This window comes from Electrophorus electricus, chromosome 14, assembly GCF_041902795.1.
Source record: "Electrophorus electricus isolate QZ-2024a chromosome 14, ASM4190279v1, whole genome shotgun sequence".
Taxonomy (NCBI): Eukaryota; Metazoa; Chordata; class Actinopteri; order Gymnotiformes; family Gymnotidae; genus Electrophorus; species Electrophorus electricus.
Genome location: NC_137510.1, coordinates 5149201 through 5167253, shown reverse-complemented (window position 1 = coordinate 5167253; position 18053 = coordinate 5149201). Strand labels below are relative to the sequence as shown.

Sequence of the window (18053 nt, the reverse complement as noted above, 5' to 3'; positions counted from 1 at the left end):
TGTTAGGGAGATGCATGAACATCACATCCTTTATACTTATACTAAGGGTCAATGGTCTCCAACTAGAACCAAGCACTGACATTCTTTCCCAGAAGTCTTAGCTGCAAGAACATTATTGTCACTGCAATTTTTAAAACTGTAAGCTGCTACTGGAAACCTATAAAATAATTTAAAGCTGTGTAAAAAAAAAACAACCAACCAAAGAAATTAGCTTAGGTTGTAACAGCCTATACTTTTAATGACTAATTAGTAGTATCAATTTAAGTATGTGATAATATTTTATTATAATGACATATTAATAATAATATGAAGAAGAATGATTTGGAAAAAAGATACAAAAAGCAATTATAAATATCAGAACCTATAAAATGCTGAATAGGTCTTACAGCATCCAGCATCTCTACACAGTTATGACTTTTCGCTTTGGTGTGCTACTCCAAGATTTTACCTGGCCACATCTGGTCAACCCTATGAAAAATTGAAATCCTTTCAGTCAGACGAATTTTCACATGGACAGTGGACGATCTTCAAATGAAGGATGTCTCCTAATTCATTTTGTCTCTGTTGAACGTAACACGACAAAAACCTGAGTACAGATATGCAGGAGCCTAGTCATTTTCAAATCTGTCTCCAAAATTAACCATGAGTTTCTAATTTTAACTGGACGCTCCGCTTAACTAAAACTGGGTTACTTTATTTCAAAAGGCCTCTGCTTACCACGCAGACGGTCGTATATATAAGGATATCACTATGTTTCGGAGTAATGGCGCCCTCTACTGGTTAAAACGCGTTATAACCCTTGGAGAGTAGTTTAGGTAAACGCGCACGTACGCAAACGCGCATGCACGCATGTCCACGCAAAAAAAAAAACAAAAAACAAAAAAAAACCGCAAAACATTATCGTAGGATTTTGGTGTTCCACTGATTCTCTAATAACATCAGGGCCGAACCAAAGTTTATGGAGGCTGGTAAACGATACACAAATACATCCTAGTTTTACAAGAAATGTCAATGAAAAATCACCTTATACAGACTATCCTAATCCAATGTAAACCTTATCTTGTTATGTGGGAAATAAGTCTTAAAACTGAGCCCGGACCTGACCATGCAGTACAACAAACCAACCACTATAGTTCAGATGAGGTTGATTTCATTTGAAGCAAATTGGTTCTAATGAAACTAATGTCTCAATGAAATGATTCCATCTTGTGACAGTATAGTGTCTGTCATATTTTGAAGAACCGGAACTGATCACAGCTGACCCAAAGAGCTGAGGGCGTCCTCTCAGCAGCTGTCTGGACACAAATCATGCGGGATACGTCTGACAGCTAAACAGTTGTTTTAAATAACATAACAAAATCAAGTAAGTAAGTAAGTAAATAAATAAATTGATAACATGATTTGTGTATGTAAATGTAAATGTGTTATAATGCAATTATGACATGTTTTTTGAAAATGCAGATTTCTTTGTAGTTAAATAAAGGGCACGGCTTTAGTCTTTAACTTTAAAATATCACATTTTTACACCTGTGCTCTGCAGAGCCGTTGTCATTTTTACCCAAATCCCTCAGACTATGAATACCAGCACCTGCAGCATTTTTAACCAGTTTCTTGACTTTCACGATTACCTACATCCTAAATAACAGCCTACAATAAACAACAAAAATATCTCGTTGCCTATAGATATTAAATCTGGAAGAGCATTTGTCGAAAAGGGTCATCTGACAGACAGCTCACAGGTGCAGCGAATGTCGTGTGTGTGTGTGTGTGTGTGTGTGTGTGTGTGTGTGTGTGTGTGTGTGTGTGTGTGTGTGTGTGTGTGTGTGCGCGCGCACGCGAACGTGTGCGTATGCACAGTCGATTTCTAGAAGAATGAACAGGCATACCGTAGTAGTAAAGGTATGAGTGGATATATAACACGCTTCCAGTGTCTCATGTATGTACTGGACAAAAAGTGCTGTCCTACAAGACCGGCGGGTAGCCTACCGTAGTCTACCTGCAGCTGTGTGAAGCTTTGTGATCACACAACTGCAGCTAGGAAAACCTGCCTCAAAACGTGTACGCAATTCATAAGCGTGGGCTACTTGTGTTTGGTTATGCAGCTCTGGAAAATGCTGTCTCTCCGGCTCTCTCCGGGTCTTCTGGCTCATTATGAATGATTGCAAATTATAATATGGCGGCGCTTTGTGACAGTATCGAGCTATCATTGTTCCGTTATCCGGATCAGGCCCAAAGTCACGTCGTCCATTGTTCCGGTGACTCCTGATCGGGGGCGCGCTAGGCTGGAAGGAGAGCGCGTGCAGGGAGGGTGCTGTTTTCAGCACTAGGAGTCCGCCGACATGCGAAAACAACATGTTGTAGGAGTCCACGAGGAGTTTGCAAGGTGGAGACTCGTCTTCAAATAAATGCGGGTCCAGACAGCGACAAACAAACACCAGTAAACACAGGAACATTCCCTGCACATTATAGTACACGTCCGCACGTTACGAAGTAGTGCGTGCAAGATTGGACCACTAGTACGCGCACGTACACACACAAAGGATTGTGTGTGTGTGTGTGTGTGTTGCGTGCGTGCGGGCGTGCGCGAAGGAGTGCTTGGGGCATGTGAAATGAGAATAGGATTTTGTGTTTGCGTGTGTGCGTGCTGGAGCAATTCTAAAACAATTTCTGAACACCATCGGAATGTTACCTGAGACATTTGTGCCCATACGCTAATTAATTATCAATAGCCTACTAATAATAATTTTGATTAAGATCAAAGGCAGTCGAAGAGACTATACCTGCTCTGTATTCAACTAGACTTAGGCAAGAAATAAACAGCTACTCACAATTAACATTAAAAGCCACGGAACCAAAGTTTAGGCTCTAAAATATTGATCATCAATCAATTATTGTTTATTGGCTACTATCAGTGTTATTGGATGTTTTTAAAGTGGCGTTCAGAGGATGCGTGTGTGAAGTGCAAACTGTATTGTAAAGCTTACTGAGACGCAAGATGGCGTTCATTGGCTCAAACAGTGAAAAATGTGAATTAAACAAACAAGCCGGTGACAGTTCTGCTCTAAAGTACTCATGTAACATGGAAAACATTTTGAAACCATACGCTGAAATATATGACGTACATTTCATCTTTTTGGCCGCGCTCCGTTTGCCAGTAGACAGATAACAAAAGAATGCGTGAGAGCACCGGCAAGTGTAAAACGATCAGTCCGGCTGATCGCTGTCAATGTGTCAATCCCGCCCGAGACATTTACCCCATTACACACACACCAGCGGGGCTAGTAAGCCTACAACCTGTCCACGATAACAGGAATCGATGTTCGGTAAAGCAGGTCTTTTGGCTGTTGGCAACTTTCCTAGCAGCCGAGCAGCCCAGACATATTCAGCATAGTACACTCTTGTTCATACTCTTTTTTTACCGTTTTATGCGAAAATAAATAACACACCTTAATTTTACAGAAAGCTCTTTAAATGTCTGAGTATGGTAAACAATTTTGGGGCAACTTTAATTCACACACATTTAATTTATAGGAGGTTTAACAATAAATAATCTGAACAACGTCACGCAGACTCACAGGCAGGACTGTGTTAGTTGGCAAACTATATCGGTGGATTAAAAACCTAAACGGCGTTTTGCATGAACCGAACCCGGTCTGTCCTCCATAGCAGTGATTCGGGTTTCATGTGCATTCAGTATTCCGATCCCTGGTTCCGTTGTTTTGGGTCAATTTTGCCGGAATTCTGCAAAATACATCGCCGCGCACACAGCTTCGAGTCGGTTTTCAGAGAAAAAAAGTTGCTCGGTCACAAATATCTGAGGAAACGTTTGTTCGTCCGTGAAGCCTAAACTGTTCCCCCTAAGACCCAGTCGTTGGAAGAGCCGAGGTCGAATCGGGCTGCGCGAATTCGGCAAGAGTTCGAGGAAGAAGAAACACAAACTAGCCCGCGCGGATTTCATGGAAGCCTGCTCGATCAGCTGCTGGCAGTTGGTGTTCTCAATCACGTCCGCGCGGAGGCTTCATAGACTCTACGGGCGCACTACGAGAATAATATACACACTTTCAGCGCGCTTCTCCACCTTGGTACACGTTATAGCAATTCCTACTTTGTATCGCACAAGAGCGAAGACTCAGAAGCGACGTGGCAAAAGTAAAAGCCCAATCCTTTTGCCAAAAGGATTAGAGCTCCCGACTTCTGCAGCGGTTTTCTTTAAAGCAGAGTTTGACCACTTGGCGTTTTGCATTCCTCTAGGTCCGAGAGAAATTTGCTATGGCAGAGACAGCGGCAGCACCCGCGGCGAAGCCCAAGAAGGCGAAATCCCCCAAGAAGGTCACCTCTCACCCCAAATACTCCGACATGATTAAAGCGGCGATCGTTGCTGACAAGAGCCGCGGAGGGGCGTCCCGGCAGTCCATTCAGAAGTACATCAAAAGTCACTACAAGGTGGGTGAAAATGCCGACTCCCAAATCAAACTGGCTTTGAAGAGGCTGGAGGCCAGCGGGCTCTTGCGTCACACCAAGGGCATCGGAGCGTCCGGCTCCTTCAAACTGGCCAAGGCAGAGGACCTGAAGAAGCCAGTGAAGCCCAAAGCAGCCGTCAAAGCCAAGAAACCAGTCAAAGCTGTCCCCAAGCCCAAGAAGGCTCCGAAACCCAAGAAAGTGGCAAAATCCCCCGCCAAGGCAAAGAAGAGCAAACCGGCGGAGAAGAAAGTGAAGAAGGCCGCCGAGAAGAAGAAGTCTCCGGTAAAGGCAAAGAAAGTGGCCAAGAAGGCGAAGGTGGCGAAGCCAGCCAAGCCAAATAAAGCCAAGAAGGTGAAAACGGCAAAGCCCAAACCGAAGACAGCGGCCAAGAAAGCAGCTAAGAAGAAATGAAGGGACTTAAAACTTCATCCCAAACTCTGAGACTGACTAATCAGAAACAATTAGAGCGCACTGTAAATAGACTTTTTTTGGAGGAAAAAAAAAGTGTTTTGGTATATTATTATTTTTGTATGGTATTTGTTCTGACTTCAACCCAACCTTTTTTACAGCCACTTTGCACTACTGTGATATGATGTAAGATCCTACTAAATAAACAAGGGTCTTAAATTATTGCAGTTATGTGGCTAAACAATTCTTATTTATTTTTGTGCTCGGAACGGTTGGTTTAGTGGTTTGAACGACCTTTAATAATATCTGGACAACAATATGGAACAGCATCATTTTGGTAGGACTGTGAATTAAGATAAAGGTGTATATGGTCGGACATTCTGAACGGTGAGCATCGACTTTGTGCTGTATATTGTAAACTACAGCCCCTGTTCCCAGAGGGGCCGAGGAACGATGCAGCCTTGATTACAGTCTCAACCCAAATTATTATGTTTCATGCTTATGTCAGGTTGTTGTAAACTAGCTACATTAGCCTACGTGTAATAACTCGTTCGAACACCTTTATATTGTACAACAATAAACTTTTTCTCATCTTCTAAACGACTGTAATTTATTAGTCTGCATTCACTCTTCGTGCGATCGCATCAGAGGGAGAGGCAGGATGCGTTCGGTGCCATAGGCAACAAGGCAGCCAGCGGCCGGTGGAGCTGATGGGTGTGTTACTACGGCGGCAGTCCCGCCCGGAGCCATGATGAGTCCTTGTAGACCACACCCAAGGGGGGCGCTCCCGCTGTCGGGGGTGCAGCGACGGTAGAACAGCATCTTCTGCTTGCCAAGGGCGAGTAGCGTTGTCGCATCCTGTCGGAATTGTCGGATATACGCTCCGGGAAGCGCGGCGCGCAAATGCACTTCATTGAACAGGCGACGTTTGGGGTTTCTAGAGTTGTGTTAGTTAATGCTCAGTTGCGGTGGAAAACTAGAGAGGCCAATTGAAATGCCGGTAATATTACAAGTTATACATTTAAACACCTAAACATGTCACTTCGTTTTTACAAAAGAAGTTAAATATTTTTATTTTATAGTTTGAGCCAGTTTTTTTTGAATGCGTGCCCATTTAATGATTGAAGGCCAATCATTAGTGTGGATGGGTTTCACTTATAGAAAAGGAAATGCTTTCATTCCTTTTGCAATTTTTCTTTTTCTAAAATATATAGAGCTTATGAACAATTAAACACAGAGGTAAATTCCATTTACATACTGCATTTATTTTCAACTTGACTCCAACATATAGTAAACTCCAAATACAGGCGTCGTTTTTATTTCAATTCTGTAGTCCAAATGGCAGTTTGGATTTGAAACTGCACAAACAAGGACGGGGTGATTTGCAGACTGCAGACCATAGCGCACCATGTCCTGTTTCCTGTCCTGCTGGTATAATGAACACTTAATGTCCCTGACTGGCCACGTCATCCTTACACGTGACTCCCAGGTAAAGACGGGTATGTGTAGAAGCCTACCCGCACCTCCAAGTCGGTGATTTTGAATACTGATATTCTATTACACAAATTAACAACCACTAACATCTCTTCGTAAAATTCGGAGTTCCTAATGAGTGAATTTCCTTATTCCACTTTATTTCATGTTGAAAAACATTTCGTATTAACTACACTTTAATATGAGCCTTAATACCAAGTAAAGTTTCATTAGGTTATTATACATTACTATAAACACCGTTTGATCCATGACAGCGATTTATTTTTAAATTAGGACAAGAGTACATAAAAATGCCTATTTTTTTCATATATTTGCAAGTTCTTATAAATGGGTGTAGAACTCAACGCGTCATTATATGTTTACTTTGATGAGAGCTGACATTTGGTTTAACTTAAAACATTTTGAAATAACGCTTGAAACTACACCTTGAAACTAATCTCAGCAGAATGGTCAGTTTGTGCATCCTAAAAACAGATCTGCTTTTACATGCACGCTAAATATGGTCGGGCCAATAACATTTGACAGCTTAATGGACATGCAGTAAGCAAGGAAAAACACCGGACAAGTACAACTTGTACTAATTTGGTTTTGATAAGACATCAATATTCTGGCCTCCTTTTTGCTCACTTCATTTTTGCCACGGCCAAAGATATGGTTTCCAACGGACTCGATAGTTTAAAACTCTACTAACATGAAGCGAATGTTTTGCAGTCTAATTTGCAAACGAGTGCCAGACTGTTCAGGGGAGTAAAACACAAGGTAAATGTCTGAAGTTTGATTACTACCTGATGCATCTTATATATCTTACAGCTGTAGAGAACAGGGAAGACACACGGCAAGTGGATTAACGTGGAATCCTGGATACGTTTTTAGCCCAGTGACATACTGGACATAAGGTCTGGGTTGCGCACACGCACACACGTCCAGTCTCAAGTGTTAAGTCTTGTGTTAAGTTTTTAAGTAACATAAGCTGTGATAGATGAAGGAGGTCTCCTGTGATGTGGCCCCAGAATGTTAATGAATTGTGGGAGATCTGAGAGGGACCGCTGCCTCTCTGCACCTGAGAAGACATCACTGAAGAAAATCAAGTAAAATGACACCAATGGGTGCCACTCATCAAGCAATCAGCCACTCCTATCAGGTCACACGACCACATCTAATATTCAACATCTTCCAGCGTCTCAAGTTTACAGCACAAAAACATGATCAGAAGAGACCATTCTCACATGAAAAAAGTTTATTACAAAATATTTTTGTTGAAACATACTAGCTTTGATGCACTACAAGTAAAAATTTCATGAGGATGTGGAGAACTTCAGGGGCTGAACTGCAGTGGGACTGTTTACGCGCACGTGTGTAACCCAACACACATGTAAGTTTACCTGCTGATTACTATACAGACTTATTCCAGACAGCAATATTGAATAGTTTATATATTTCATTGTTGGGTTTTCATACAAAGTATAGGCACAAACCCTAAAATCTGAAATGGATTCTGTTGATGTTGAAGGTGCACATACACAGTCACAGTGGTGCTTGGCACGGAGGTCTCCGCTTTAATTGCAGATGCGTAGAGGCTCAGAACCACCTCCAGCTAGGGCGAGTTTCTGAGGTTTCAGGCACCCATCATATTCAAAGTGATAAACGCAGCCAAAAAGGGAGGAAAAAAACAGCACTGAAAATGGGTCAGAACACCCTGTGGCTTCGCACTGTAATTATAAATAACATAAGTGGACATGTCTGCATCTCCATAGACAACTACCAGAATGTGATAACTTCTGGTTTAATATATGTGTGCGCGCGCGTGCAAGTCAACAACCCAGAGGTTCTCCACAATGTTTCTGAGCTAATATGACACAAAGGTGACCTCTATCTCATAAAGATCAAACAGAACAAACCTTTCAAAACACACAACAAAAACCCAGCTGGTCCAAACCCTGTGTGCTTGAGCGGTGACCTTCTGGAAAGAAAGCATTGTGTTTGGACCCTTCACTGTCAGTCATCACTATAATACAATAAACATCTGTCTACTCGGGCAGGTCCCACACGAAATAATTCCATACAATTCAGCATTTTCCACTGCTCATAATGGTGCAAGTTAATCTCTTTCACTTTTCACTCACACATACATGGACACACATTCACAAACTCTTCTGCACTGTCTCCATGTTTTGCTGTTACTGAGTGTGAGGGTTTCAGCTGAACCGAAGTTTGGGGAAATGTGACACAGTTTAAGGGTCAACCATTAAGATCAAGAGATGACAAGGTCAGCGTGACCACTAGCTGCATTTTTGCTGTGCATCATGAGGTCCACATCTGTTCCCCTTGTATTCATAACAGGGGAAGGGGGAGTTGGGTCCATTGCATTACTACTCTCAGTCTCATTGCTTAGCATTGTAAGGCAAACACTGTGTATATCTGTATGTGTGTGTATGTGTGTATGCACGTCGGAGAGACAGAGTCAGAGTTGGAAATGACAGCCAACAGAAGTAAGAGGAGACCCAGTGTTTATGAGGCGCGTGCGGATGTTATTTGTGTCTGTAGAAGGCTCTGTACAAAGCGAAGCCCAGGACCGTTGCCATAGCAGCACCAAGCGTCACACGCAGCCAGAAGGAGGTGCTGCTCATATCTGAACCATTCAGGTGCCTAGAGACAGGAAATGACATCAGACACAAATTAGGGGAAACACAGAATACAAATGCATTTGTACTCCTCAGAATGCAACAGTCTATATTAAAGTGAACTAAACTTCAAGTAAGAGATTAGGCAACATTTAGTCTGGTCAGTCAGGACAGGTCTGGTTATGTGAGCCACATGCAGGGTACTTACGGGCACATGGCTGCACACACCAGCTTGTTGTAGATGTGCGCATTGCTGTGCGAGTGCAGTGTGGAGAAGCGCAGTGGCGCCGGGAGTCTGTGCTTGTAGCAGAACTCAGCTGGACTCATGCCGTGGTGCTGCTTCACCTCGCTCAGGTCCGCCTTGGAGGCCACCACTACACACGGCACGCCCCGCTCCATGTAGTGCTGCTGTATGGGCATACACACACGAAGACATGCACACAAACATGCATCAACACACACAGGCACGTGCACACACAAATACGCACAAACAGGCACACACAAATATACAGACACGTAAATCAACAGACGAACATGCATGCATGCAAACAAAGGAACACACACACACACACACACACACACACACACACACACACCAGCTAAACTCCATATATACATTTCTAAAAGTGAACTTCAGTAAAATAGAACAGTTAATAGCAGAACACTCAGTGGTGGGATGTAGATAATTTGGTTAGCACTCCTGTGTCTGCTGAGTCAGTACTTACGTTTACTCTAGTTGTGCATGTTTAAAATGTAAAAGGTTCGTGAGTGATTCTAACGCCAGTATAATGCGTTTTCCTCGCTACTGGACTTGACACGCCTGTTCTCCCCTTACATATCACACAATTTCCAGCAGTTTTTTTAAACACAGAGTTCATTACACACCACGATGGCCTGGAGCATCTGTGGCCTGGGGCTATAAAATGTAATGAATACCGTAGAAATATCAAGATATTTCACATTTCCTTTTAGGCAGTTGCACTCGGTTTTGGGACGCCAGAGTGCTTGTGAAAAGCCGTCACCTGTTTAAATACCAAAAGGTCAGATTTTGCCTAATTTGCGATTCTGGTTTTCATCGGACAATGAATGTAAACCTCATACTTCCACGATCCCATTAAATGACTGCAAGCGTTCCTATGTTCAGGGTAGTCATTCATTATCATACAGCTGGCAAATGACAGGAAGGAAAACCCCTGACACCCTGTGGTCATAGTACAGGTTTGTAGTACACTGCAAATATAGAAGTTCAGAGGAGCAAGATCTGTAATGTAAATACTTTGAGGGTGGCACTAGTGGGAAATGTTTATGTATGCACATTAGGCTACCAGGCACCTCCTTTAAAACTGAAGAAGAAAACCCTCAGTTGCATATAGCTAGTAGTTTCACTGTTGCCATCTGTCTACAGTGGGAGAACCCCAACCATAACAGTGTGTCTGTGTGTTTATACCTTGTATATACTAGCACAGTAGTTGAATGAGTCTGGGTCGCTGACATCATACATCAGGCAGGCAACATCGCAAGCTGCATCTGCTGCTTTCAGGAACTCCGTTTCCACGTCAACCTCCTCCAGCTACAGGAAATGACATGAAAATGAGACAGGAAGTGACAGCAGTCTGATATGGATGGATAAACCGCAGTTTTAAATGATTCCCCTCAGCACGGAAAGAAACCCACACCACACCACCAATCAACTCCACCCGTTTGAACACACTCCTTCCCGTCGTGTCCAGTTAAGGCTGGGAACAGGTCCACCTTTATGACGGGGCCCATTACATCTTTCAGTGGGGGTAATGTTTTCTGCCTGTGCAGGGTCCAACGCACCCCTATATCTCTGTCTAGGCCTCCTCGATGGCTGCAGGAATAACGGGTCTCACTTACAATGAGGTATTTCTCCTGGTTGGCAATGGTCACAGTATTGATGGTGTAAAGAGAAAAAGCACTGGAATTGCAGTCGTCAACCTGAGAAACACAAGCACATACTTTATTAACAGAAGTTACACATTACTCTATATGCAGAACATTTTATTAAATTGTGTCATTTTTGTTGTGTTTAACTCTCTTCATTACATGCCTAGTGAATAAACAACTGTCCTCTGATAATGTAAAGCCTGTGGAGTCAAGTACAAATGGATGAGTTTAAAATTAAATGTTGGCATAACTTGCTTAATTTGTTTGTTAAGCTTTAAGTTACGTGTCACAGGCTAACAAAAGGGTTAGCGTGAGGTGTAGGTCTGACTCCGTGATCTGTAATAAAGAGATGTTGATTTGTGGACAGAGTTGATAAGACTGACTGATAGCAGACCAGTGTGTGATCAACAGCTGTCGAATATAGCCTTTCTTCCAAGACAGTCAACATGCCTTGAATCCAAAGGTCTCTTCAAAGTTCAGAGGTCACACACCGTCATAATGGCATGGCTCACCATTATACTTTGGCCCAGGAAGTCTTGTAAGAACGCAGTCTTTCCTGTCCCACATGGACCAATCACCTTGCAGAGAAACACAGAGCGTTGGGTCTGCCCCCTTTCCAGGTCTAATGCCTTCTCTCTGGTTACTGAGAGAGAGAGAGAGAGAGATTTTGAGTGTGATTCTCAGTTGTACTTAATGATTAATTGGTTACAACATTACTTTTCTGTGATGACTAATGCAATTCTTAAAATTTTAAGCTATAATAACTATTGTTTACATTTGCTCATTAAAGAAATACAGGAAGAAATAATACTGCACACCCACTGTGCTCCACCGGGTGGCGGTATTATGAGTCAGCATTCTCCTATAAAGTCATAGAAGAAGCAGCAGGTTTTGAATAAGAGTGGCTGGAAGTCGATACAGCTAAATGGACCGAACTATCATTCACAAACTAAATATATCAGCATTTCTGTGAATGTGGAGCTATATTAGAAAGGTGAACTAAAGCTGAATCTGATGTCTTTGTGTTCCACTGATTTGCCAAAATAAAAGTTTATAATAAATAAAATTCTAACCCTAGTCCAATAGATACTTTCAACCCATCCCATCAACCCTACTGTGTCTTTTCCAAAGCTTTTTGCACCACACTATGTGAAAAATAAAAATCAATACAGCTAAGAGGGACTTTTACAACAGCAAAGGTAATAACCCACTAGCACATACACGTGAGCATGCATGCGAGTGCGCAAATTTGTACCTGTGATGGCTGACGTTTGAGAATCCTGCTCCATTAGAGTAGAGTAACCAAGGTAACCCAGGTACTCGAGACACCTATGGACATCCAGGTACGCCGACAACCTGCAAGATGTAAGCAATAAAAGCTCAGTGACATCACATTACACATAACCGATCACAGCTTTATTTATACTCAATGTAATCCCAAAAAATCTACTAACTGCCTGCAAACCTGCCTCACCTAGCTCAGATGTCACACAACAGCACTTCAGTCCGGCTACCTCACAAACTTTCCAGAACTGAATGGTAGTAACATGGTAAGTAGAGGTATACTGAATGTGTGTATGACCAGGGAGGTGTGCACTAAGGCCCTGTAGCTCAGTCTTGGCACTTGAATCCACACCTGGCCCAGGTGGGCTCTTAGCTGAAACTGCTTGGCTACTGTGTTGCATCTCCCAGTCTCCGTGGGTGGATAGCTTACGTCCACTGGCAGAGGTAGCCACGCTGAGAGATGTAGCCTTCCTCTGTGGTGGAGATGCTACGATACACAGATTCACCCCAAGGCATGAAGGGAAATACGCTAAACAGGTTCCTCAGCTCTGCTGGAGAGAGGGCAGAATCCTTATCCTGTACGAAAAGGCAAAGAGAGACAGGAGCGCAGGTAAGCAGCACAGGTACAGGTCATGTCCCTGTTGACCACAAGGGGGTGCCGTGCAGCTGATTCGCTTGGCTGTAGAGACTGGGTGTTTCCGTTGATTACCTCATCATATTTTTCAAAGAGCCTCTGGAGAAACTGATAACCGAGATGAGTCAGCTCCGTTGTACAACCTACAGGCACACGTAATCTGAAGATACGTGCACATTCGCACATTTACACAACCACACAAATGGTTAAATAAATAAAACAACAACAACAACAACAACAACAGTACTTTAGCATTAATGCAGTGAAGCTGGACTGACGGTGGATAGAGGTAGTCGTCTGTGAGCTCGAGTGTGTCGTCATAGCCAAACTTGCGTAGAATGGCCCATGTAGTTTCGTGCCGCCCTCTCTGAATAAAAAGCGTGTTCAGAAACAGGAATCCTGCACACACACATAGAAAGCAAGAAGACTGTGTGTAAGAATGCGTGTGCTTCCATGACCATATGAATTCCATGAATTGTAAGCAATTACGTTCCGTAAATCAATGTAGTTTCCTTTGGTGTGACTGCATGCGTTTGTGTACGTGTTACCATTAAGCGTGAGGCCGTTGTCCTGAACTCCGTCACTAGTGTTTTTCCACACAACTGTCTTCACATCCTCCAGAGCCTGAGGTGCTAAAGGGTTCCCAAAACAAGATTTCTACACAAAACCACACACAAAATTAATGAACAAGATTTCTACATGTATGGAAATCACACACAAACAACTAATCTGAATTATTAGACATTCACAAGCAGTAGTAATTATTGAGCAATTCACCTCCAAATTCAGATTTTCGGTTACAAATTCCATTACTGTCTCCTTTAATTCGCATTAAACAGGTAAATACATAAATAAAATAAAAACCTTTACTTTCCAGAAACCAGTTAACTTTTATTTAACGCACTTTTACAAACAGTGTTCTTGAAAGGACATGCAAATACACAAGTAAGTTGCGCTTACCTGAAAGCTGTTGAGTTCGGAATCACTGAGGATGCGATCGTTGTCTTGATCAGATATGGTGAAAACCCGGCTGAGGGCACGAACACACTGTGGCTTCAGCTACAACACACACACACACACACACACACACACACACACACACACACACTTCAGTGTCACCACAACCCACCAGAGAAGAGAGGATGGGGCTTCATCTATAGTTTGTGTGTGTGTGTGTGTGTGTGTGTCTACCTGTTTGTCTTCAGGGTCATAGAGTGGTGCCGTAGGGTGAAGAACAGCTTTTTGAGCATAGTAGAAAAGCTCGGAAATATTCTTCAGATTCTTAGCAGAGCACTGTGGAAACAAGTCGAAGCACACACACACGCAAACAATTCACGAAGGACTTTTCTCAAAACAAACACACCAATGATTGTATTTTATACACACTATGCCGACCCATGCAGAGACATACACAAGCACACATCCAAGCAGGATAAATGCATCCATAAGTGGAACAAAGCCAAACTGACTAAGTATTACTCCAATAACTGCTTCTAAAACCCGAGATTTGAGGCTTGCTTGTTGCTCTGTGTGGCACTGCGTTTGTGTGTCGTGCTGAACAGTTGTTGCTTTTAAGTATGGACACATGGTTTTCATGCTGACCTCTCTAGACCAGCTGCTACTCAGCTTATGTTTACAAAGGCTTCATTATTTACAACACGGAAAAAGTCTGCACCCTACGATTCCATAGCGGGAGATTCAAATCATATCTAAGTATTTGGGCTGATGTTCTTACCTCCACGCAGGTCTCAATCTCCGAGAACTGGTTCATGATTGGCAGGATAGTTTCCATAGAGCTGCCAGAACGTAGGTCAGACTTGTTGCCCACAAGGATGATGGGAATTCTATAGCAACAACAGAAAGACAATCCTAATGAAAAACCAAAACAAAACATGAAAGGCAAGGCTGCAGGGAAGATGCAAGTGAATGAGGGACATACTTGCTGCCTTTCTCGGCTCCGCCGTTCACAAGGGGAATCCATTTAGTCCTGATCTGATGAGAAAAACAGCACATGTGTAAATCAAAAGAATTACGGGGAAAAGTGACAGGATGAAACAAGAGAAAGTTTCAGACAGACAGACTGGAAAAAAGACCTTGTCAATGGTTTCTTCTTGTGTTACATCATACACCACACATACGACGTTAGCCTGGAGGATAGGTCAGAGATCACAAGAAGTAAAATACATTTTCAACTGGAGGTCAAATAAAAACAACTGCAAAGTTGGCTGATTTATTAAATTCACAGTAGAACACATTCTTTATTTGTTAGCAGCTGTTAGACAATATTATGTTATGATAACAATAAACTGAATTGTTACTGTTTACACTGCTCCAATGACAAGATATGTATTAAGATAGACCATTACAAGACACACAATAGCATGTCCAATGACAAAGATTCCCTGGAAGAGACCAGAAAGCCTGAATGAGCTCTCCATCTTAGATCAGACGCTGTATACCTTGATGATCTCTTCCTTCAGTGCTTCTTCAGTCTGCTCGTTTTCTGCACACAAAAGGAATATGAAAGGCATTTCTGGCCTATACATATACCAACATACACTAACATAATACCAGGCCCAACATACATGCCCAAACATTACCAACCTATGCTTACAAATAGCAACACCACAGTAGGTCTATCAGACTCTCTCACACATGAGTTTATTTACCAGAGTAGTCCACTATGTGTGTGGGCACTTTCTCAGGCGTGACATCTGCAGGTATGGTGATCTCTTCAGCACGCAGGGGGACCTGCCCAGTGGCACAGAGAGCCTGGCATCATTCTCACAGTCTGAAGCAGTCGAACGCACATGTGGAAGAAAACGAAGGCTCACCTCCTCTGGGAACTCCTCTCCTACCAGGGACATGATGAGAGAGGTCTTCCCAACCTTAGCTGGAGAAAGCAGAGCAAAGACATCTTAACAACCCAATGAACACATTAATCCAGAGACATGAACAGGGGGATGTGGGCCAAGTGCATGACACTGAACTCACCCTCGTTCTGTTACAGAAGGAGCAGAAATGAAGATGAGAGTGAAGGAAGGAAGGAGCAAAAGAGCACTAGTGTACACAGATTGGCAAGTGAAGACAAATCACCTCCAGCCCAGCTCTGAAATGACGCTCACACTGATTGAGCACATGCACATTCCTAGACATATGCGGAAAGATGGAAACTAGATGTGGACGTTGAGTTTTGCAGTGCTACAGGTAACGTTCCTAAATACATTATCATGTGTGATTTGTATATTTCCATGAGAGCTTACAATTTAGAGTGGCGATGCAACAGTAGATACAAAAGCAAAACATATTTTGAAAACTCATTTAACGTTGTCCAAACCCACCGTCGCCCTGCATCGCCATGATGGCACAGGTAAAGTAACCTATATGACTTGAATGCACTGACAAAAATTAAAGCAAATAATAGCTATTTAATATGTAATCATAATAATTTAGTTGTCAGTTGGTGAGCATGATAGGTAGGTTACCTAGCCAACACCTTCATACGTTTAACACCACCAATTCCATATCGGCGTTTACAGTAAAACTTTCAAGCTTTATATTCCTAGCTAGCTCCATCACTTTCTAAGTTTTATTCTTGGAAATGTGAGCTGGCTCCATCACGTTTTTGACGAGACAAGCCAGGTAGCTACTTACTCCAATAAGCAATTTAGACAAAATGTTTGGGTAGGGTTTGGCTACAGATAAGATAACCGAAATATGCAAAATACCAGTCCACATTACCGTTGGATAAAAGAGCAACGCAAAATATACACGAAGAACAAGAACGGTCAGAGAAATAAATAATGACAACTTTGACAGTCTTTGAAGACGTTGACAAAACATAACTAGCTAGCGTTAGCTATGAATGAAAATTGCCCGTTTTTCCATGGTAGGTCATAAAAACTAAAATAAAAGCCCAAATCTCCAGAGAGCCAGTGCGTGATCAAGTTCGCCTGGTCTCTGACTGCTATGGCCAACATGGCAACATGGTATCTTGTGTTTTAGCTAACGCTAGCAAACATCTTTCAACAAGTTGCTAGACAGATAACTAGTTTGCCAACTGTTCCTAAAAGACACCGAGGGTAAGTAATTTATTTAGGCATCGACCTACTACAAAATCTGTCTTTTTAACAGAATTAGCTAGCTAGCCAGCCAGTTTGTATGCCAATATAGTTAAGACAAGTTACTTACTGCTAGACATAGCTATTAGCCAGTTTTACTAGCTACAGAGATGTTAATCTAGGTTAATGTAGTTAATCTAGGTTAATGTAGTTAATCTAGGTTAATGTAGTTAATCTAGGTATCTAACCCAGTTAACTAGCTAGCCAGTTTGAGTACTTTGCTTGCAGATGCGCGGTACTTACGTTCCCCCAAAAGCAGTATCCGAACATCACGTTTCATTTTCAATCTATTTGTTAGCGATGTTCAGTGTGCACCTCTAAATTTATTGTTTACGATTTTAAACCATTCAAAAGGCACTCCGCGTCCCTCTGACCCAGTTCATCCAAGGAGAAACCGGGTACGTTGTCTTAGCTTCCGGTATGTGCTAAAACACCCGCCCCTTCCCGGGCCAATAGCCAAACTTCTTACCGGATTATTTGGTGAGCTCAGAGTTTTTGCCACTAGTTACTCTAACTATTGCATTTTAAGTTTATTGTGTTGGCTAGAATGATATTTCACCAGTCTTATATAACTCCATATTGAATCACTCTATATGCCATTCGTCATTTTTTTCATAATCAAGTGAAAATGGGTGGGTCTGTTTCTTCCACAAAACCATGCAACAGCAGAAAATATCCTTATGCAGTATGTTTCTGTCCAGTTTTATTTGGGCAAAGGCTTACCATGAACCCAACTACTCTCTCATGTTGGGGTGGCATTGAACTGCAGGTCCAATTTCCACTAGAATGTCACAGTTGCTGAATGAAATGATTGTGTCTATTAGTGTCTATTATAAATCACCAAAACTGTTGTTGCTCAGAAATCAGCATTTAACAAACTACTAAAAACAATTCATTTTTACTCTCTAAAATGTATAGACTGAGCAATTATCATAATAACTAATTGCCCATGACAAAACATTCTGTGTCTGAAATGCTATGTCTGTGGAGTTAAAACAAAAACAATTGGCTAACCAGCCATTTACACCTAGGAGATACGACACTTTGAGGAATTAGTAGGCATATACCATATATTTATAGTATATTATGTGTGTGTAAATCAGAGATTGTGTGTGTTTAAAT

The 18053-nt window shown here is 42.2% G+C and overlaps 2 protein-coding genes across 3 annotated transcripts; one reads left to right on the top strand and one right to left on the bottom strand.

Annotated features, from left to right (window-relative positions):
- The first annotated feature begins 4043 nt into the window (after positions 1–4043).
- h1-0 (H1.0 linker histone) lies at positions 4044–5469 on the top strand. Its single transcript, XM_081696884.1, has one exon. The coding sequence runs from the start codon at positions 4270–4272 to the stop codon at positions 4870–4872; it is 603 nt and encodes a 200-aa protein (XP_081553010.1). The 5' UTR covers positions 4044–4269; the 3' UTR covers positions 4873–5469.
- Positions 5470–7585: 2116 nt separating this feature from the next.
- rhot2 (ras homolog family member T2) lies at positions 7586–17343 on the bottom strand. 2 transcript variants are annotated; one of them, XM_027024789.3, is made up of 19 exons: positions 17175–17343; positions 15645–15703; positions 15480–15561; positions 15270–15313; positions 14904–14957; positions 14750–14802; positions 14546–14654; positions 14002–14103; positions 13771–13869; positions 13359–13467; positions 13089–13209; positions 12886–12970; positions 12607–12752; positions 12148–12248; positions 11405–11535; positions 10863–10943; positions 10432–10554; positions 9193–9392; positions 7586–9009 (listed from the first exon to the last, which is right to left on the bottom strand). In XM_027024789.3, exons 1-19 carry the CDS (start codon positions 17209–17211, stop codon positions 8892–8894), a joined length of 1854 nt encoding a protein of 617 aa, XP_026880590.2. In that variant the 5' UTR covers positions 17212–17343; the 3' UTR covers positions 7586–8891. The 2 variants fall into 2 exon arrangements, with proteins under 2 accessions (XP_026880590.2, XP_026880591.2); XM_027024790.3 differs by having other exon boundaries at positions 9193–9389.
- Between the last annotated feature and the right edge of the window lie 710 nt (positions 17344–18053).